This window comes from Nyctereutes procyonoides, unplaced genomic scaffold, assembly GCF_905146905.1.
Source record: "Nyctereutes procyonoides isolate TBG_1078 unplaced genomic scaffold, NYPRO_anot_genome, whole genome shotgun sequence".
NCBI classification, from domain to species: domain Eukaryota; kingdom Metazoa; phylum Chordata; class Mammalia; order Carnivora; family Canidae; genus Nyctereutes; species Nyctereutes procyonoides.
This window is the reverse complement of record NW_026575042.1, coordinates 39,568,953-39,592,641: the sequence shown is the minus strand read 5'-3', so window position 1 is coordinate 39,592,641 and position 23,689 is coordinate 39,568,953. Positions and strand designations below refer to the sequence as shown.

Below are 23,689 nucleotides of genomic sequence, written 5' to 3'. Positions count from 1 at the left end.
AAATGAAATGTGTGCTCAAACACACTAGCAGCGTTTCCGCTTACATTCCCATTCACCACTTTCTTATGATCAGTTAAAATAAATCACACAGAGCTTCCTCTCTGCATTGTTTTCTGATCTGTAGCAAGCCCTGCCAAGAAGGAGGGAGGCAACCCAGTGGGTCCCTTCTCTCAGCCTCCAGCACGGTGAGAAAAGAGGATTTGAAATAGTAGAAAGTATTGGTGGAGAAAATATTTCAGCCTTATGGTCTCCTTAACTGTCTTTATCTCCTATATTTCATTATGCTAGCTCCTCTCTATGACCGTGAAACAATTTCCCAGTCCGAGCCTTAACCTGGTTGCTGACCAACAGGGGTGTTTTCATACTGATCGGTTTTTCTGATTTACTGCACATTGAATTTTAGGACGGTGATTTCAAATCCATTAGAGGAACAAAAATGTCACCAATCTCTGTACATCATTAATATTTAAAAATAGAGTTATTAGCTTTAAAGGTTGACCTAGCAGTGTTAATATTTAAATCTGATAAATTGCCGAATTCTATTGTTTATTTCTCACGTGCTTATAGTCCACCCGGGGGGGGGGGGGGGGGCTTCTCTCAGTTTTTGCTGCCTGTCGGGGCAACAGCATATCTGGAGGCAGCATTGGGCTGGTAGGTAAGAGGCCAGAAAATAATAGTTGGAATAGTTGCAACAGTTATTGATCAGCTGCATGACCTCAGACCAGTGACTTCATTCTCCATATTTCCTTTGATTTCTGAATTTAAAAAAAAGAAATGGAAAGAGCCGTTGATTGGTTTCTTACTTTGAGAGATGATGAGAAGGCAGATGAAATATTTTGGTGCACTCTGATTTCTTACGGGTTTCAAAGGATCCATAAAGTGTTTGTTTCTTTTACTTATTTCCGTGTCATTATATATTTTATTCTGTATGACCTTTTAACGCAGAACCCACCGTGGAGGAATTTGGGTTGTTTCTCCTGAAGTGCCTGTTTGTGTTGCAACTGCACAAAGGACAGAAGTGATATTTTGCTGGGTCACAGAGAGTGTCAGTGGCAAGTTAGGATCAAGCCCAGGCAATTGTTTAGCTCATAAAGCCCCACAGCTTCCTGAGGATTATTTGTAGGTCGCATCTCAATCTTAGGTTTAATAACAACAACCACCACAAAGATTGCTGATTACTCAGATGTTAAGAACAGCCGTTATTTCTTTGCAAACAAAGGCCCTCCTCCCAGAATAAAAGAACCACTTATGCTTTCCAAGTAAAGTCTTTTTATTATTAGATTCCTGGGCATTTGGCGATTTATACTGTTCATATTTCAGTGCTCTTGGTAACAACAAAATAGCTGTAACTGACTGTTTGATAAACTATAGAGAAACCCAGAAACATAATTATGTTTTTTTTAAGAGTTAAATAGTCATATGAACTGGGGGAGGAGAAACGACAGGGGATGTAATTTCTTTCCAAACCCTTTCCCCATGAGGCACATGCCAGGCTTTCTTTTCCTACTTAATCTGTTGCCACCATCCCACTGCACCTGTGTGACAGCAAGAACTATCGCTCCAGGTCAATGAGGGGGCAGCGAGTTTGAATCTTGTTCAGAGTGAGGGATGGAGGCCATCACCACACTGAAGCTGTGAGTTCTCCTCACATAATTTTCAGCATCCCGTTTGCCAAGCAAATCAAGACCCTAAAAACAAAAAAACAAAACAACAAACCAAAGATTTCTGCTCCCAAAGAGAGCAAGAAATGGCCGCTCCACAGGTATCCCTTTGTCTTTTTATTGTCAGTGCCTCCTGGACCCCACACAAAGAAAACCAAACTCCTTCCCTGCTGAAGGACAAGGACAACAGCAGGTAGCACACTCTTCCTAACTGAAAAGTAGAGAATGATTTTTAAAATGCCGTGTTGACTTTCTGGCAGCATTTTAATAACACATTGGTAGGGGTAGGAGGGCATGGAACTTCAGATAAACCAGTACTGGGCTAGTGCTGTCAACAGAGCTTGCTTCTGGAATGTTCTGGGGGTAGCATGTGGAGATTCAGGGGATGAAGGTGTCTTTTTTCAAAGGTAGCTATGGGAGTAAGTTATGTAAATAGCATAACCAGTGATGACCTGGTGCTAAGTACCTGCCTGAGAAAAATGGATGGAAGTTGAACTCTGGTCAGCTCTCGGTGACCCTCCCAGAAGACCCTATCAGAGCATAGTCTCAGCCCCACTTTTGGTTCTGCTTGGATTTACAGACATGTCCTCTTCACTCTGGCAAAAGGCAGGAGCATCATTACATCTGGGCTTGTTTTATGATGCCTCATGGAAACAGCTGCATTGCCTGTCTTTGTGTTGATACAGTTTTTAAAAAATGAAAATTGCCATGGCAACAGCTGCAGCCACTTATTACAGAGCAGTGGAAGTGACGCTGATATCTGTGGGGAAAGCTATGCTCTCAGAGTAATGTGTCCCTTACAATGAAGTGGATTTTTCCCACTAACATTTCCATTTTTAAAATATAATAAGGTATGAGAATATGTTCAAAAGAAATTTACTAGGGAACTGGAGAGCTCAGGGAATTGGTAGGCAGAAATGGAGCCTTTGATCTGTGGGCCCTGAGTTAAAATCCAACTGTTCATTACTGGCTCTCAATACTGGGATTCTAGGGAGCGCAGTGCTCGTTGCTTTCAACCTCCCCCTCCATAGACCACTCTGAACGGAATCGCTTCTCAGCAATAACGGTTATGATTAGAATTAATTGAAGCCAGTTTTTCTGCTTCTTTCAGCACCACACCTTTCTTTGAGCTCTGAGGAACCTCTAAATTTGAGACTATAGAAACCAATTTGCTCCCATCTCAGTCAGTAAGTAAACTATTACAATAGTTTAAGAATAAGCTGCAGTTTACCTTTAACTCAGTTCTGAGATAAGTAACATCTTTCATGGGCTCATGCTAAATAGGGTTCTGGCACTTTCTTTTTGCTGAGCTTTAAGAAGGAGAGTGTTGAGGAAGGCTATTGAAGAAAGGTTTTGCCATGACATGTATTCAAGACTTTATACATTGTTGGGAGAGTGTCTGTACACTGAGTTTTGAATGAGTTTTCCATATTCCCTAAGCATGATGTCATATCATTTTAACAATCTCATAGATCATATGCTTGATGGAAGCAGCCAGGTAGTTCGACAGGAAGTATCTAATAATGAGGGAACAAAAAAAGTGATGTCAATATTGGATAATTCTCTCTCACAAGGTTCAAATCCCTTAAGTAAAACTTATCCCATATATTTTTGGTTATGCGCCCTAAAACTTTAGAGTGTATATTTTTCCACCAAAATGATATTTCATCCAAACTTCACTGAACTATGTTGTGTCCTGGATTATTTTCCTCCCATCACTCAGAAGAAGCAAAGAAGCCCATGGAGAAAGTTTTTGCCCTGGGCTATAGTAAACATATTGCAAAAGGCTCCTTCTCATCCTATTCCAGAAAATGACTAAGAACCAAAAAAACCTTCCCTCTTTAAGTTCAGCCGCAGGGATTGTTTTATCTTACTAAAGGACAAGGTAGCATATTAGAATATATTGTGCAGTAAGCAGTATATCCCATCTCCCTCTTTGCTGCTGCCAAGTTTGTCTCCCATTTAAGCCAACCAAGAAATTGTTACACACAAATAAGCCAGAATTTGAGATTAGAATACCACTTGATGGAATCTTTCCAGAGAAGTCTTCATTGCTCTTTGATTGCCCACATTTATTCCACATTGTCACTTGCCCTGGCAATCAGTGTTAGTTTTTCAGTCAATAAATATGAGTTTCATAAGACCTGACCTTCTCTCTCTCTCTCTCTCTCTCTCTCTCTCTCTCTGTGTGTGTGTGTATGTCTCATTTCTACACTACCCACACTGCCCTAATCAATTTATTCATGGTATTGCATCACATCTTAGTTGAGAGAGCTAAGAGGAATGCAATTCTAAATGACTTTATTTTCCCTAAACTAGGCAAGAATGAGGGATGTGCTGATTTAAATTCCGATGCAGGAAGGGAAACATTGAAAGGAATGCAGCAATGAAGGGAGATAATCAGTCTCTTCATAAGAAGTCAGTACATCTGCCTGGATATAGTAGCCTTAGGCAGATGTTTGGTAAGAGTTGTTGGTAGAGAAGAGATCACCATCTGGCATAACATGTATGTTAATATAATTAATTTATCGTTTAATAAATATTTCCAATTTTGCTGAACCACCTCTGAAGCCAAGGGAATATGGTTCTGCTGGGGGAGGAGGGAAGCATCAGGTCCACCAGCTGTACTTAAGGCCTTTGTTAGTGTGCTTAGGTCAGGAGGAACCACTGCCCCAAACATTTTTCGAAGCACAAATCAGCTCAAAGAGAACTTACCAAGACTCCCATTTCTTGGTGACAGCCAGTCTAGATGTCCCCAAGTTCACTTTGGTGGTATAGGTTTCCATCATTTTGCTCCCAGAGGAGTCACCTTTTGGCAATACATTCCACTCTGGTAGAAAAATAATGTTTTAATTATTTGTAAAATTTGGTAGCAGCCAAGAACAGATATGCAACTTCCTGCCAGATAACAAGCAAAACACTCTACCCTTCAAACATAAACATTTTGTTAAGCCTAGAGGAAAGTCTGGAGGAAAGCAACCCTGTTCCACTTCAGTTTCAGTTGCTCTTGGGGCCACTTTTTATTTTTTATTTTTTTGCTGGTTTACTATTAAATAAATACACAAAGAAAGAACTAATGAAATATGTAGATGCGAGTTAAACCAGACAGTTTAAAGAACTCACCAGTAGAGACTGCCTAAGGAAAGCACTTACCCATTGGGACCACCACATATAACTAACCTTTTGCTGATGTACAAACTTGCCAACATACAGTTTACTGGGTGGCAGTAAGAGTGAGGGCAACATAAGGAAGTTTGGAACTGGATGGTAATGCCAGTCCTACCACCTACTCACCGCATGACTTTGGCCACGTAGCTTTACCTTCCTCAATTTCCTCAATTTCTCTTTGAAATTCATAGATAATATTATCTCTCCTTTGGGATTATTGTGAAGATTACAACTAAGGTATACAAAATGCCTATCACAGTTCTGTCTTGCAAGAGACCTTCGATAAACAGCAGCTATTAACATTGCAATATAGAAAGTACAAAGCCCAAGAGAATTTTAACACTGAACATATTGCAGAAACAGACCATACAGGCCTTCCAAATTCAGTATTTAAGACTCTAAAATTAAGCTGGCATTGCACAGACTGATCGCTCAATTTACCAACAAACTGCCTTTTTATATTCTTACTAGTTTATTCTATCATGATTTGAAAACCGAAAATTATTTTTTCTCTTTCTCATCATTTTGGTAACTTACTGCTTAAGTTCTTTTTAAAAAATCCAGAATTTTAAAGGCTGAACATTTTCAATGTAAATAATTGAGCAGAACCAATGCCCTCCTTCCTCTCACTGCCACCTACACAGACTGTTTGGTCTCAGAGCCAAGGTTTGTCAGGAAATTCCAAGGCAATAAATGGCAGAGACAATTGTCTGGTTTCCCTAGACCTTCCGTTTCATCATAGTCCCCAAATTCTGACATCAGGTTTGCGGGGATTATCATACTTTTCCTATGATGATGTTAGCATGTTATCTAGGCCTTTACCAGCACATTTCATAAGCATTTATGGTATCATAATCTCCAATTATGCACCGACATCCTCCTGATGAAGTTTCATTAGCATTAAGTGCTAAAGCAGGCTTTTCACACACAAAAACAGGGATTTCACTATTCCTCGGCGTGATTTTTTTAGAGCTTTTCTCTCTCTCTCTCTCTCTCTCTCTCTCTCTCACACACACACACACACACACAAACACACACACAGTTAATGAATATGAAAGCAGCTACAGTCCTCTATTACTTTTATTTAAATGGCATTCTCCTCTCCTATCACTGGCTCACCTCTGTTCCATTTGGCTGCTTTCTAACAATGGCCCTGAGGCATTTTTAAAAACTGGAATTTACCAAGAAGGTGGTAATATGTTTGAATAAGAATCTAATGAATATACTTAATCCAGAGGAGACAGTGAGGTATAATTATTGAATTCTCTCCTTTTTCTCAAAGACTTTGTAATTTCTATGTAACCTTAGTCCCAAGAAGTGCAGTTCAACACCAGCTGGTAGCATACCCATTAAGTGGATAGAAGAGGAATTCTCTTCTCCTTCTGACCCACCTTGGCTACATGCTTCTTCTCTTAAAAACTATAGGAAAGGGACGCCTGGATGGCTTAGTGGTTGAGCATCTGCCTTCAGCTCAGGGCGTGCTCCTGTAGTCCTGGGATCAAGTCCCACATCAGGCTCCCTGCATGGAGCCTGCTTCTCCCTCTGCCTGTGTTTCTGTCTCTCTCCCTCTCTCTGTCTCTCATGAATGAATAAAATCTTAAAAAAAAAAAAAAACTATAGGAAAAATTGACTAGTTTTAACCCATTTCTGAACAGTCATCTGTATCCCTAATGCTTTTTATTACCATTGTGTTACTAGTTATTTCATAATTTAGCCCTCAAGGGACATTCTTCCCCCAAATTTCTGAGGGAGCAACAGCTCATTTCTCCCATTTGTTCTGGTAACACATAAACAAAGACAACCATTGAAGATCTTGTCATGGGCACATTGAACCAAGCCTACTTGTCTCACATGTTCTGGTTGACCTACAGAAAACCAAGTCCTGGTAGTAGTGGTGACAGTGAGTACTGGCATGTGACTTTAGATGCATTGAATACATAAAGTTGACATAAGCTCACTCATGAATAGAAAGAAGGATTGATCCAGGCCACATGTAACTTACGCTTCATGGTGTTACCTGCTATGGTTCCTAACTCTATTATTCACTACTGTGCAAATATAACTCTTAAAACCTCAACTTTCCATCCACATATACTGAGATGTCAAGAATTGTCACTCTTTCTGACCTGTCATTGCTCACTTGTGTTCTTCTGTACATTACCTGCTAGTCCAGAGCAGCCATATACAGCCCCTGCTCCAGCAGGATGTGTGTTCAAAAAGGTCATGACTTAGATATAAGGTTTCCTCCATTACCAAGGTGCTCCTGTGCCTTGAGATGGTTATCTGATTCTCCCTCTTGTCTTACCTTCTGGAGATCACTGTTTGACTCAGATTTTAACTACCCCTCCTTGTTCCGCCATCAGAATATGTGTACCCATGCTTCAGTGGTTTTTAACCTTTCTGAGGTCATGAACTAAATGGAGAACTTGACGAAAGTTAAGGAATTCCTTTCCAGAAAAGTGCATGTGTGGATTTATGTTGGGTTCACATTCATCTCTGGACTCATGAATCATTGATTTCCCGGCCTCCTTGCTGGTTGTTTACTTACTTACTATGGCTTGCTTACTTGGTTCTAGTGTGAAGCCTTCCCCTGACTTCCCTTTGCCCCAATCTCTGAGGGTATCATCTGGCTTGCATGTTTCCCAAGCCTCTGAGCTATTCTTTGCCTAGATGTGCAAAAACCATTCTCCTGATACTTCAAGACTACTTCAGGACCCAGGGCTCTAGCTACTGGCACAGTAGCTTATACTCCTCCCCAGCTCAGCAAAGGCCTTGGTAAATGAAGTGTTCACCCTGTGTTTGGCTTCTGACTCCATATCTTGTAACTATCTTTACTGCATGGGGTAGGAGAGGCCTATTAATTGCTTGAGTTAGGAATCTCTTAATTCTTACAAGTTGTATTAATTTGAAATTCAAATATACCTCAAAGTCCACATTCTTATCCCAGATAAAGTCGTGTCCTGAGGATCTACTCTCAGAAATGACTCTTCTGTGAAACTTAAGCATTCTGTAATATCCACTTGATAACAACTGCTAGATGCATGTAATGTAATATAAAAACATTATGTAGAAGCAAAACTCTATTTGGTAGAACTTGTTGGTCTGTAGGTTTCATGCTTCAAACACAAAACTAAAATCTGTGGCAGTGAGGCAACTAACTTGGTAAAATACATTAGTTTAAGAAGATAACTATGGGCTTTGCCCCCAGAGATACCCTAAAACTCAAGCAAAATTGTATTTAGCTCTAGAGAGATGGGTGCAGATTCTTAATTAAATTGATTTGTGATTTGGGGCCCAGAGACTCACTTAATTATTAATAAATGGAAGAACAGGGAAGGGTCTGGGGGAGTGAGCCAACCTGTGCAAGTAATTTCCAGGAGTTGCCTGTCGTTAGGTAAAACTCAGTCTGTCTCAGGAAATGGTTTATAATGGGAGTGGGATCTGTGTAATGTGGGAATAAAAGACACTCAGATTAGGAAGGCAGCCCATTGTCTATGAAAAGTCCTTTGACCCAGCCAGAGGAAACTAGCATTTCATTCAGCCACGTCTCTGTCCTCCGCATGCAGCATGCCTGAAACACTGCAGGCCCCAAGGCAAGCAAGTGCCTGTTTTCAGATTCTTCTTTATCTCTATGTAGCATGCGGTGAGCTGTGTATTGGCGATCGCCATAAAAGCAAACTCCATTGGTTTCGTGATTTTTCCTCCATTGTTGCTAATCTGCAATCCGACACAACTTCATTAGACACCCTCTGTTCACGAACATTTTTTGCCTTAGGTATAGCAACAGGATTTCTGTGGTATGTCTACCTTTGTGTCCCCTTCTCTGGCTAGGGGGCTAGAAGTTCAGCTTCATTGGATTTGCAAGACAACCATGGATCTTTTGTGCTTAGCTATTGTTAACAATTTATATGCATCTCCTTGTTTGATACTATGCTAGTAGCCTTCTGCTCTACAGGCCTCATTAAGAAAAAGATGAATTCAGTATTTGATCTAACTCTAAATGTATTGCTCATTTCACCCCCAAAAGATTCTTATAATGTTCTGACACACTAATTGGAATTCCTAAATGCCTCCATCTTCCTAGAAATAGAACTTAGTTTTTATCGATTTCTTTTGAGCAAATGGTGAAAGATAAAACAATCATTCCAATAATAATACTAATACATATAACAGTAACAAAAATAATAGCAGCTAGCATTTATGGAGTGCTTTCTATGTTCCAGGTAGAAGCATTGTACACATATTGATACAGTTAATCCCCACTCTATGAAGGGGGCATAATTGTTGTCATCACCATTTTTCAGGTGAAGACCCTGAGATACAGATAAGTAATTACTATAAAGAGACAGAACTCAGCATGTGGGAGCACAGAGTTATCAACCACATAGGATGATGGAGCTGAACTGGTGTTAATGTGAATGCCAAGATATTAAAGCCATTTAATATGGAAGAGTGGCCTCCATGAAAAAATCTTGGCCCAGAAGTAGTACCAGGTTGTCAGTAAAACTCTTCATATTGAAATGGATATACAAACGAATACAATTTTTTTTCTAACAAATTATACCTAAAGGTACCAAAATCTTAAACTCTGAAGAGTGATATTTTCTTTGTTCCTGTAAAGACGAAATGTTTGCTGAGTTATTTAGCTGTGGGCACACTTGGTGATAGATCCTGATGTTCCCACTTTCTAGCATGCATTGTACATAGACTTGCAATTGATGAGATCTGAGTTGAATATCTGCTGCTCCATTGACTAATGAGTTACCTTGGACAAATGATTTACCTTCTATGAGTTTGTGTATATCCAAAATGCAAATACTTTCTTCATTAGATTGTTAGAAAGATTGAATGAGATGATACATATGAAGTTACTCAATCTAAGCCATGGTTCCCTCATCTATAAAATGGAAATCACAGTACCACCTACTTTAGGGGATCCTGTGATGATAAATCAGATGAGTTCGTAAAAATGCTTACCATAGTTCTTGACACATAGTGAATGCTCCATAGTAAGAATACAGGAAATAGTAAGTATTTTGAGGGCTGAATAAATGTTGGAGCATCTGACCCCCTTCTTCATTTCAACATGGGGGATTAATATTTGATCCTGCTTGCACCTGTTAATGATTATATTTTAATTTTAACTAGATTTCCATCTTTAGTGGCTATTAACCTACTTTTCTATATCTGTTTTTAATATCTATTATGACTAAAAGTTTCACAGATCACAGTACTCTTTGGAGCTAAGATTTCATTAGTGATGATTAAAGGAACTGAAAAGTAAGAGAAAGGGTTGAAATTCCCATTAGGTCATAAGAATTAGTCTCTCTCTCTCTCTCTCTTTTAAAAAGGCTCATAGTAGTGGGATTCAAATTTCTGTTTCTGTCTCAGGAAAGAAAGAAAGAAAACAAAATAAAAGAAGAGTATCTGCAAGTTACTTTTATCTTTAAGACTATCTCAAATTCACTTCCCTCTCAATATGAGGTGTTAGAGAAAATTTTCTCAAAGCCCACAGACTAATTCAATTCTGACAAGACTTTTCAGACTAAATTGCAAAGTAATTTAAGATGTCCTTTCAAAGAAAATGCACACATAATTCATAACAAACCTCCTTTAACTCTTCTTCCCTTTTAACCAATTTTAAACTCAGGGATATCTTTGTCACCTTAAAGTTGGAACTTAATGGAGCAGAGCCACTTAGGAATCTGTCAAAGGCTTTATTCCATGCTGAAATTTGTAACTGTTCTTGATGTCATTATCAACCCAGCTCCAGCCTAAATCATTTGTGCCTTCATTGTGTCCCCATTGCAGTAAAGTACTGCTCCTTACTCACTGAGTGTTCAGCCATTTCTAATGGCAGGATTTGGGTTAGCACAGAAAGCAAAGCACCCTACATCCCTCTCCTGATATTCCTGAAGGAAGTTGGAAAAATACATAGTGAATCAGTAACTCTTGGGGTGAGAATTTCCTAGAGGCCACATTATCTAACATATAGTGCATGGAATTTCTCCATAGCACCCTGGAAAGTAATTCTTTCATCTATGCTTAAGTATCTCCAAGGACAGAGAACTCACTACCTTTTCCTAGCACCCATTTCCTTTTGCATCGGATCTAAAAATTAGTAAATTTTGAAATAATATATGAAGTTGAAATCTTTCTCCCTATGGTGTTTTTACTTTTGGGCCATAGCTTGCCTCTGGAACCCAAAAAACAAGGCCAGTCCTCGACTACATTACAAATGCTTACTGAAGCTATTTCTATTAAATTCATCTGCCCTTTAAACTCTCCTCCTTCCTTCCATCTTCCTCTCACCACCCTACTCCTTCTCCTGTGGTTTTCTGTGGTTTGTCAGGTCTCATTTAGATGATGGCATCTAGACTGATGAAGAGAGATCTGGTCTGCCTCAGCCATTGGGGAATACATACAATGGGACCATGCTGTCTCCTGTCCAACTTCTTCTACTTTATTGACACAGACTTCATCTAAAATATTTCATACTACAGCTCTCCCCAATTGCAAGCCTTCCAGTGGCTGCCTGTTTATCCCTAGAAGAATATCTTAAGACCTAAAAATGGCCTGAAAGCTTCCATAAGACCTGGCCCAAGCCCTATCTCCAGCCCTATCTCCCACCACTCTCCCCGCAATCATTTCCCTCCAGCCAAATTGCCACCTTGCAGCAACTCAGACCCACCGTGCAAGTGCTAGCTAGAAAGCAGAGGGTCTAGAAAGCTTACTCCAGTTCTTTTGATTCAGGACTCCACTTAATAATCTTTCTCAGAGAAGACTTTCTTGACCACACTAACTAAAGCAGTTCCCCTGTCACTTTGTATCCCATCCCCTCATTCTGCTTTGTTTCTTTTCAATCTCTGTCATTAAATCATATATTTATCTGCTTAGCTATTTTTTATGTTATTTTCTCTACTGGAATGTAAGAAACGTGAAATTAGAAGGTTTGTTGTGTTGCTGCTTGATCTTTAGTGCTTAGAAAAATATCTGAACATAGTAGATGTGTAGTAAGTATTTGTTGATGGTGTGAGTCAGTACATGTAGCATGAGGCTGTGTTATTCTGGGGGCAGCTATGACACACCAATTCATACTTCCCACAGAATTCCCCTTGTCTTTTTCTCTTGTGTCAGATGTCAAAATGGCAAAATGAAATTTGTCAAGGATTTGGAAAATCACACCTTGGTATGAATTTGGAATCTCAGGGAGCAAAGTCATTAACTAAATGGTCCTCCAGAAGCTGAAAGAGTTATTAATGTGCCCTCTGCAAACATGGCTCTCCACCCTGCAGGGTTGTTGGCCCTTGGGAAGGTGAAGCCCAACGGTTCTAACTGAAGCTCAGAGGAACTTCTGGCCAGAACCTCTTATTATTAAGAGGCAGCTCTTCTAACCTCCCAGGGTGCCTGGAATGCCCCCAATTCCTGAAGTCATTATGTTTTACAGCAGGTTCTCTCAACAGAGCTTCATTGGCTTTTGGCAGAACATAAGCCAGAATAATGGGCAGGCAGATGCCAGAATGAATTCCAATGTGTACACACAATTCTTGGCCCCATAAAAATCAATTCCTTATTCATAATTAAGCAACTTCTTGAGAAAGGGCAGGTTGGTATAGTTATTAAAAGATAAATAATAGATAAGGATCCACTTGTTTCTGGGTTTTTTTTTTCAGGACAAAACATTTTTTAAACACAAAATAGCACTGTAATTAGTTTTCTTCTACTTTGTTTCTTACCTATGACACTCAGGGCCAACTAAACAGAGGAGCTTTTACCAATTTTCATTTCCCCTCTATGTTGTATTTCTTCTTAAAAATGAGGAAACAACTCTAGATAGGGAGAAGAAAACTAGAAGCAACCTGACATAAAGGTCATAAGCTGTGTCTGTGTCATCCTGTGGGCCTTTTCCTGTTTGCCAAGTTGGGTTTTGGGAGCAAAGCTGAAAACAAAAGCTCATAAATGACTCCATACTAAAAAGAGCAGCAGCTTTCTCCAGCAGTTAACGCCTCACCTCCCAACTAGCTTAATTGGCAACAGAATCAGCCTCATTTCCCTCAACCTCCCCACCATCTCTTTTGACTCAAATTGGTATATGAAAGGGGTGGGGAGGAGTGGGGTCATCCTTGGAAAGACTACAGTGTTTGAGGTGTCAAGCTGTTCCCTTTGTCCGAGGGGGTGCTTCTTCTATCCTAAGTCAAGTGGAAGGGACTGTACTGGAAGGAATCACCCAGTAGGCTGAGGTTGCCTGCAAAAGAGGCCTTGCCAGTTCATTCCCCAGTGGAGAAAAGAGGCTAAAGCCCTCTCAAAAGAAAGTAAAGGAAGGGAATTCTTAGATGTGGTTTCTTGGAGTGGGAGTACACAAGAACATGGGGACTGGCCTAGAGATTTCTAAAAGGAATCAGTTGGAGTGGTCTGTGTCAGTAGGACCTGAAGGCTCTGTGTGTTTAGGGAGTGGCCAAAGTGAACTGGCAATAGTGGTCCATGGCCCAATAAAAGGGCTGGAATTCAAAAGAAGGGTGAGAGCCACCATGCTGCCCAGACAGCCCCTGATCCAAGCCATAGGAAAGGACTGGGAATGTACATAGCTGGCAGGGCAGATGGAAGATTGAGTGGTCTCTGTGAGGTGGTTCTCAGCAAAATGGAGGTGCTACTGTGTCAGCAGAGGCCTCTAAGAGAGGGACTGAGCAGGAACAAGCTGGACACCCCGCCCCGTGTCTCCTATGCCAGGGGACATAGGTGCCCAGAAAAGACTTGGAGGAACACCGCTCCTGCCTCTCCTCCCTTCCAAGTCATCCTGCCTGCTGCTCCAGAATATTCTGTAGGGAGAAGAAGAATCAATCCTGCTTTGAAGATTTAGGTTTTAAGCTAGACTCTACCAAGTCTTAACAACCGAAAGGAATTGAATAATGGAATTTGGCTAAGACATCATTAGTGGAACTACATACCCCCATAAAGAAGGATTCAACATAGTACAGCTGGAAGCAGTAATTGGAAAAAAATGAAATAAACCACTTTATATATATATCCCAACTAATCAGGAATTCTTTAATAAACTGGTGCCAGCAGTTAGAATTTTTTTTTGTTAGGGATTAAGGATTTGGCAAAGAAAATAGTAGGTCCTTTTGTACATCTTTGGCTATAGTAGTCATTTTCTCATTTTTTTCCTTAATGATTACATTAATAAATCATCTGAAACAATTACAATGTGTTTGCTTAATACTTTCCTTTTGAAAGTTTTAGAGGGACATTGATTTCATGCTCACAAAAGAATTGAGACTAGACTGGGGACTAGGAGAAGCAGGTTGTCCCAGTCAGGCACCCGGGATGGAGAGTAGACTGTGGGAGCTGAGAGGGCCAATCAGAGGACAGCGTCATAATGAAAGAACAGCTGCCCAAAGCTGGATGTTGTTGAGTAATTTAAGTGAATAAGTATGAGGCAAAATATTTTAGCAGTAGCAGTGAAAAATAACAAAGTGGATGGTGTTAGAAATCGAATGACCTTCATAAAGATTGTAAGAACCAGGAGAGAGAAGACTTGGTAGGACCCAGAATGGGAAGGAAGCCAGAGTCATGAGTCATGGAGGGGATGGCATTGGTGGCAGTGATAGTGGTACCATTTATAGAACACTTAACCTGCATTTTATCATTTTCATTTCCAGCATAATTGCATTACCTTCTTCTCTTCTTCCTCTTTTTCTTATTTCTTTCTCTTTCCTTCTTCTTCTTCTTCTCCTTCTTCTTCTCCTTCTTCTTCTTTCTTCTTCTTCCTTCTTCTTTCTTCTTTCTTCTTTCTTCTTTCTTCTTTCTTCTTCTTCTTCATCACCAGCATTTATTGAGCATAGGCATCATACACCATTCCACAAAAAGCAAAACAAAACAAAACAACAATTTGTAAGATCAAATGGTCCCTGACACTCAGCAATCCTAGACCAGACCAGTCCAGTCAGGGTATAAGAGAGACATGTAATGACACCTCAGTTCTGTTTCAGTTGAGGTGCTGATTGGACATCATCTAGTTTGAGATGCTTGTTTTAGAAATAAACCAAACTTTCAGTTCAAAAGAGAGAAAAAGAGAAAGGAAGGAGGAAGAGCAGGAGGAGGAATGGGTTATTTGAAGAAGGATGATTTACTTAAGAAATGCTTGTTTAATTCCTACTATGTTACAGGTTCCACTTCAAGTGTTTTATAAACATTAATTCGTTGAATTCTTGTAGCAGCTTCTGTGATAGTTACTACTGTTATCATCCTCATTTTATAGGAAACCAAGTTGCATATAATTTAAGTAAACTTGCTCGAGGTCACACAGGCAGTAAGTAGCAGAATTAAAATTTGAACCCAGATCCCAGATTCAGATTATATGCTCTTAATACTACCTGAGATGCTAGGTAAGTTCCCTGAAGGAACATCATAAAGATGAAAAAAATTGGTTATTGAGAAACTGGAGTTGCAATCCTGTCTATGAATCTTAAATGATACAGTGAGCAACACAATCCTGATTCATGTTGCTTTCATCAAAGGAATTGAGGTTATTTCATCCATTTCAAAAATTTTGAATAAAAGATGCTGCACACATTTATTTCTGAGAACGGATACAATATACTATCATCAAACTCATTTTTGCTGAATAATCTATTCCTGAATAGAATGAATCAATAACCTGGACTTATTTCCAATTTATGAGATGAATATTTAAACACCGCTATGTATTTCTGCTCATATCATTTTCAAGGATATTGGTTTCATCTAACTCAAATATTCTTTCCAGAAATATAGGGATTGTAGACCCATCTTTACCAGCTTGTGTTATAAACAGTACCTCTATGAGTAGTGTCCCAAAGAACAAGCACCACACAGGTTAGCAGAAACTCTAATTCCTCTTCTCCTCCTCTCTCCCTTCCCATGTTTGCATCTACAAATGGTCCAAGCATCTCCCTCAGTGCAGGGGAGGATATGTTTTCTTTTCAAGTCCAAAAGTCTGCAACTGCTGGAAAATGCTATTTCTTCCTTTCTTGGGTTGAAGTTGGCAAACTCTGCATATACTACCCAAACCTCTGTTTGTTTCCAGAAAGCACCCTCTGCAGCTGCTGCCCTACAATCCAGAGGCTTAGTGTTGCAACTGAAAACCAGAGCCCAAAGAGATTCCTCCTTCACCAGGATTTAGAGCCCAGAGGAATAGCTTCCTAAATCCTAGCAGTCAGGAAAGATGTGACCTCCCTGACCTCTTTACCTGCTTTCTTTACCTCACTCCTCATCAAAAGCCAGAGGGCTTTGCCTACAGAACATCCAGTAGGGGTGCCACTTAACTAAGCTCAAGTTAAATAATCTCAAGTGTCACCTTCAGTTTAAGCTGATGAACCTAAAAGCACCCACAATATAAATATATAAAGTCATTGCTTACTAAAAAAAATCTTGTATATGATGATTCGTTTCAAGACTAGGATCTGCAAACCTCCTTCTTTCCTGCATTTCTTCTTTCTTTCCTTTCTACTTTCCAGTTATCCTGCCTTTATTACATTATCCTTTTTGGCCTGTCATGTGCCAGGCACCAATGTGTGTCCTGGACATGCAAAGAGGAAAAAGACACAGGCCAGGCCCAACAAAGCTTAAGTCTGAGAGCCAGACCTGAAAGCAGATTCCCCTGAGAAGCCCCGAGTCTGGTCATCTAGTGAGATGGGGGAGAGGATGATCTCACCCCATACAGTGCAATCTGCTCTATCTTTGCACAAGGGAAGGTACTGCCTGTGTTCCGTCCAGGGATGAAATTAAAGGTTCTGGTACCTGAACTTCTACTGCGTTTACAATCAGTGCAGCACTTACTCAACTCTCCTGATCTGGCTTCTTGTTTTTCCTGTTTTCCTCCCAAGAAGATCACTTTTTGAAGGAAGAAACAAATCTACATTTTTTAACTCAATAGCTCTATGATCTTAATTTCTCTCTTCATTTCTTTGTTTTATAAAAGAAAAAAGAAAGAAAAGGAAGGATGAAAATACCTGCCCTCTTTACCTGGCAGAAATGTTACAGGATGAAATGAAGTTAGAATGCAGGCATAAAGGGGACAAAATGTTATGTAAATGTGAGGATTTTTGTATATGTTTAATGTGAAATTTAAAGCTGAGCGATGTTATCTCCCCATCTCTACCTCCATAGGTGCCCACATACATGTTCCCTGTGTTCCAACCATAACCATATAATTCTGCCTGGAAGTGCCCTCAACCATCTGCCTTCTTGCCTTTGCTTACAGTCTTTCTACTGCCTGAAGTACTCTCTTCCCATCACTGTCTGTTGACTTGCTTCCTTGCTCAAATGCCATCTCCTCTCATCTAAAATAGTGACTCTTGCCTCATTTGCACCATTAGATGTTATTTATCTAATCACACTTAGCACCATGACTAGAGCTCATTGTCCTCTACATCTTAGGCCTCTGTGCCTGGATATGCCTTGTATATGTTCAATAAAATGTTTTTTGACTCAAATTCTTCTCTTCTCTATGCTCATTCCTGTCTGCCCCCCCCCCCCGACACCTTGCACCTAATGTCCCACCATGACCCTACTGGGTACCCACCCCATACATCCTGGGAGTTTTAGGGGCAGCAAATTCAACAGACACGTCTTCATAAGACAAGGGAAGTTAAGCTTTTCCCTTAAGTTAAATCAGACATCACAGGGAAGTATATGAAGTTTGTCTGTACCCTTACTGGGTGGGGATCAGAGCCCAGGAAATGAATGTCTCCCGAAATGCAGACTGAGAACCAATGTGGGTACCCAGGTGATTGTAGGTGACACACAGGTTAACTTTTTATCAAATGTAATAGTTACATAATCTCATATGTATTAAAAAGAAAGAAAATTAGCACATCAAATCTATGGCTTCATAAATATTCTTTAATAAAAGCTCTTGCATTCAAATACAAATGAACTGATTTAAAGGAAAACGTTTCATAAATAATGGAAATTACATTACATAGTGATATGGCCAAATGATGTGATGATGATGCTTCAAGGTCAGGAACATAAGACAGAGAAAATTTTTTCTGGAGTGCAGAGGTGGAGATGGGGATGAAGAGCTACCTTTCTATGGATCAGATCTATTGGTGGCCTCAGCAATTAACAGAATTATTCACAGAGCTGTGTTACTATGCAGAACTCTTTGTTTGAAAAGCAGAATGCAAATAGAATGTTTTTTCATCACTCTTGTTCCTTCTTTGGAATGAGGAAATATGCTACTGAATGTCAACTCACACATCAAGCTTTGCAGCATTGGGCACCAAGTGTCAAAATGGCCATGGGGTTATACACCCATTCTCAGGACTGTCAGATACAAAGGGTCTAAATATGGGTTTGCTCTTCCATTTTTGTCTGCAAAACACAACACTTTACAAAAAGAAAACACTTCAAAGGCAATCCTTTTCTCGCATACATTTCAAGGGCTCCATTTGAGATCCACATTCATCTTCCTTATCCAATTAATGATCAAAGTGGAAGTGTTTGGCCTACTTTAGGGGTTTAAAGACATCCAGGGAAAAACTAAGAACATTTAAAACTACCTTTTTAAAGCCACATATCTTTCTGTAAAAGAGCTGGAATCCATTCCCCCACCCCCTTAACTGGTCTCTAGATACCAAAAGTCAAATCAGGTAGTTAACATGCTCTAATCATCCAAACCATAAAAGATTCAGTTACATCTCTGTAAAATCCAATCTAATCTCAAGTCAGTGTGTCTAGTATACTTCTTGCTTTCTGTACTGCTACAAAGTTCTTCCAGAATTTATTACAAAACTCTTGATTTTCCTGATTGGTTTTAAAGACCTCATATTTAAAATAAAAACTATTAAAAAAAAAAAAAACAACTGAAAAGTTACTTCATTTATCTCCCCAAAGCTACTGGTTCCAGCACATCTGTTCATTTTAATGCTACAATACGGAGTTCGTATTTCCTAAAATAGGATGTACCTTGTCCTTCATATGAATATTCTGGGATTTGAGGGCCTGGTTAAAAAAATAGCAAATGTGGTGTCCTCAAAAATATTTAAGTGAACAGACTGCCTATTGGTGGATTGCTTTTTCTCTATGGAAATAAATCTGTTGGCAGCCACCAGAATTGGGGTATAAAAGATAACCTCGGGCAGCTGCTGCCATTTGTTTCGGTGGGAAAATAAGGGTTTTGTCTTTCCCCAGGGGTTAATACTGTGATGCTCTAAGCATCGTCTGGGCTCTGTTTCTGAAGGGTTACACTGGAGAGGAGGAATGCTTTGTGGTTTATGACAAGATCACAGCAGAATATTTTGTGCACGCTGTGATTTGTATTGCCCATTTGTGCACAGGCCATAAAAGTGCACTTTTTATCAGGAGCATTTGTGAATATATAACAGCACTGAAGACATATGGCCACTAAATAATTCACAGTTATCTATCTCCTCAGCAGATTCCTTATACACCTACCATGTTTTAATGCCTAGTTTGCTCAGAAACAATATTCTTTATGACCCTTCCAATATAAAAATGTTTACTGACTGGCAACAATATATGGATACCATGGGATTGGGCTGTAAGGAAAGGGAAAGCTCTCTACTTTCTCTATTTCTCCCTGTCCTCATCTGTTTCTCCTGAACTCTTCCAACCAGCAGATAACCTCATAGAAGGTACCCTCCTCAAATGTGGGTGCTAACTTCTGACATCTGGTATTTGGGCCGTAAGAGAGAAGTCACTAATTAATCTTCACCATCTTTTCTTTTCAGTTCTATATCCATTTACAGTCCCAAGGAGAATCCAAATGCATTTGATGCTGCAGCATTCTTCCAGTCCGTGGGGAATTTCCTGGGGATCTTCGCCGGCTCGTTTGCAATGGGGTCTGCATATGCTGTTGTCACCGCACTGATATCCTTTGTGCATGTGTGTGGAAAGCTGGGGACTATTAAGAGCTGTCAGTGTCCCTGGAATGTTTCTGAGGATGGACAACCTCCAGGCCAAGCAAGAAATGGCTAAACAGTCTGATTCAAATGTGATCCAATGCCACTGGAGCCATCTTAGTTCTGAGTCATCTTTGAGGCATAAGTTTGGTAGCAGCAGAGGGGCCCAGGATCTTTCTTGTCCAAAGCCTTTCTAGCACTACTGCTACTGTCTGACCCTAAGATAGCAATAATCTTAAAAATTGCCATGTAGGGAAATAGATGGGCATGGGGCCTCAGGATTGGATGTATTAGGGTCAAGAGGGAAACTGAAGATGATCTGAGGTCAAGAACAAGACAAGATTGACTGGGAGTGATTTACTAGGTATTCTCTTCTTCCTTTTCAAACTTCTTTCAATCACTAGCTCATAGGACTGGCTGAGCCAAAGATCACTGTGGGTTTAAGCAAACATCCTTAGTGATTTTACTGAAGGGGACCTACAAGCAGGGCAGAAATGACATGTTTGCCATATCTGGGCAATTGTGTCATCCCATTCCCTCTTTTGTAGTAGTGGGGTGGAAGAATGGTAGAGTTCCTAGAGGATTTGAGCCAGGGAATGAGGCTGGTCTAGTGAGTTGTCTAGTGAACAGTCAGATGGGGAGAAATAGGGCAGAGTTGAGGAAGCAGGCCAGAAATCCAATGTCAAGTGTGAGGGCTTAACAGAGGCCGTAAAAAGAGGCACAACAAAGGATCAAGGACAAAAGACCTTGGGGAAAAGAGAAGGTGCAAGATGTGTCAGGGCTCTACTAAAGAAAGCAAAATGTTGGATATTTTTTCATGGGGACTGACCCAGTGAACCCTACTCACTGAGCAGCTGCTAAAACACTAGGTTCTACTACGGGTTTCTTTTTAAATATATATAATATATATTGTATATAATATATAAATATAATTATAATAATATATAAATATATAAATAATATATAAATATATAAATATATTTATATTTATATATATATATATATATATATATATATAGATTGATTCATGAGTGACACAGAGAGAAAGGGAGGCAGAGACACAGGCAGAGGGAGAAGCAGGCTCCACACAGGGAGCCCATGTAGGACTCGATCCCGGGACTCCAGGATCACGCCCTGGGCTGAAGGCAGGCGCTAAATTGCTGAGCCACCCAGGCGTCCCTACTAAGCATTTCTAATATGAGTCAGAAGATAAATAAAATATGGCCTTCAATTAGTAACAACCTTGGAAAGACAAGCTCTACAATAAGAGTTGTGTAGAAGATTGGTGCTAAACCCATAGCCACCTTATTAGGACTCTAAACATTCAAATGTGGATGAGTCCACTGTTTCTGAAATAGTCCAATAGACTCTTGACTAGTCTTATTATTCTGAAAAATAATTTAAAAAGCAATATTTACATACAGAGAGAGATGTAGGCTTGGCCTGAAATATAGATAGGATATAGACAAAAGCTATGTGATAAGCAGTTCAGGAGAAAACCAGCATTCATTGAAGTGTGGGGATAGGGCTGGCATGAGAGATGGACGATGTGCCTGAGAGGACCAGAGGGCTCGGAATGGTGAGCAGTGGAAGATGGGGAGACACAGGTGGGTTGGACTCACCTTGTGGAGTCTCTTGGAGTATTATTCAAAGGAGTCTGAGTTTCCTTCTGTAGTCTACGATTAGCTACTGAAGGTTTCTGCTCAGGAGAGTGACATACTGAAAGCCCAGTTTTTAAACAATAAATGAGGAACTAGTTCATAGGATGAGTCAGAAAAGGATTAGAATCAAGAGAAACTGTGATGGTGAGCTGTGGAAGAAACATCAAAGAGACTAATGTTTAGAAGAATCTCTAGGACTCAATGATTAGAAGAAGGGAGACTCAAAGGCCACTCCAAAATTTTGGCCTAGAAACCCTAAAGAGTGTCAACTCCTTTGACAAAGAGATAATGTAACTCAGAAAAGCTAAGGCTGATCTCTAATAAAAATAACATTAATAATCTAATGATTAATATCAGTACTTACGATACCTAAGGCCTCTTACTACTTGTTTTATACGCTATACCTCACTGACCCTCACAATGACCATGTCACATAGATACTATTTTTATCGGACCCTGAAGCTTAGAAAGGATAAGGTATTACCCAGTGACATACAGCTGTAAATTAGAGCCAAAATTCAAACCCGGAGATTGAAACCAAGAAACAGACCATGCATTTGATCACTGATCCCTATTGCCTCTTGATTATTAAGTGGAATTATGATGGAGCCCACATATCGTTTTGCATAAGTAATGGTAATGATGATAGCAACATTTCATGAACGTCTAACATGTGTTAGAGGCCTTTGTATATATCTCTTCATTTGAATCAACCCTGTAACATAGGCCATTATTATTCTCATGCTACACATGAGGAAACTGAGGCTCAAGGAGGTTTAGTTGCTACTCTGGGTCACATATCAGTAAGAGTGAACACAATTATTATTACTGTAATGTTTGTAGAGAACTTTACCATTTGCCAGCCATTGTCATTAGCATTTTGCTGATGGATTTTCTCATATAGCTTTTGTAAAAACACTGAGAGGGAGATACTGTTATTATCTCAATTTTACAGCTAAAGAAACTGACACGTAAAGGTTAAACAACTTGTCTAAAGCCATACAGCTGAGACATCTCAGGGCTGGGATTTAAACCCAGGGTGGATTTAAACTCCAGAGCCTACACTGGGTGGAAAAGCTGAAATTGGAACTCTCTTATGCTCAATATGAAGGGACTGTATGGAAACAAGTAAACAAGTTGGTAAGGAAAGGGGAAAAAATTCCTGGAGATTAGAAGTCTGTCATGAGATTGGAACAAATCTGGAAAAAATGCTGCAGAAATGGAAAAGACAGGGGTTCAGTCTCAGGAGGAAGAGCTGTCATGTAGCACCTGCTGGCCTTGCCTCTCACAAACTCAGGCTGCAAAGGAGACGGGTGCACAGTCGTTCCCTCCACCACACTGAGCCTTGACACCTTGTCCATGATGAGGTGGTGCTCCTCCGGGTATAGGCCTGTGGGCTCTATGCAAGCTTGGATCTTGACCCAGAACTAACCTACTTTCTGGAAAAGGTTGAAAGAGAAGAATGTCGTATGTCCACTTGAGTGACCTCAGCCTTCTCCACAACGAAGTAGAAGAGGGAATTCAGAAGAACAAACCCCACTAAAAACAAAGCCTGCCCTCCCAGTAATAAGAAGGAATGCTGAAAAGGGGCAAAGGGCAACCTGTGTTTTCTTCCAGATAAATAATTGCTTCCAGATCCTTACTGACTCTATTTCCAGAAAAGATGGTCTATGAAACACATTCATTTAAATCACAAAAAGAGAAAAAACGTGCATATTCCTTGTTGCATGCCCAGCACTCTTGTGAGTGCTTAACATGTCATAGCTGGTTCATATAACTAGGAGGTAGGTTGTGCGATTTATCCCCATTTTCAGGCAGGGAAACCAAGGCACAAAGTGGTCGAGGGACACACTGAAGCTGATACAGTGAGGTGGAATTTGTCTTCCAGAGGCTACACTCCCAATCATGAAATCACTCTGCCTCTTCTTGACATTTTGTGCTTTCTAAAATTTTGCAAGACATTTTAAATATACCTCATCTAATTTTATTCTCCACACTTGGGTGAGTAGGTATTATGCTCATTGACAATTCACACAGGATAGAAATGAGGCTCCGAGAGGTTAATACATTGCTCAGAAATCACACAGCCAGTGACCAGCAGAGTCAAGACTCCAATCTTGGTCTTCCACCCCAGGGGTCATGCTTTTTTCCTTCCCTGCCCCTCTGCTAACCATCTCTTAATGTGGAATCTCTTTGGATGTTTGTCTTGAAGCATAAAAATGCAACACGACATCTCATTTGTCAGGGCATTTTTTTTCCCTAGCTGTGGGCACAGTTGCAATGTAACCCTTTT

The 23,689-nt window shown here is 40.1% G+C and overlaps 1 protein-coding gene across 1 annotated transcript in view; it reads left to right on the top strand.

Annotated features, from left to right (window-relative positions):
* The window catches only part of SLC9A9 (solute carrier family 9 member A9), a 534,354-nt gene that overhangs the window by 219,403 nt on the left and 291,262 nt on the right, over nt 1-23,689 (top strand). Inside the window, exon 7 of the mRNA XM_055321514.1 lies at nt 19,565-19,703. Within this exon, the coding sequence (XP_055177489.1) occupies nt 19,565-19,703 (139 nt within the window). The remainder of the gene's footprint in view (nt 1-19,564; nt 19,704-23,689) is intronic.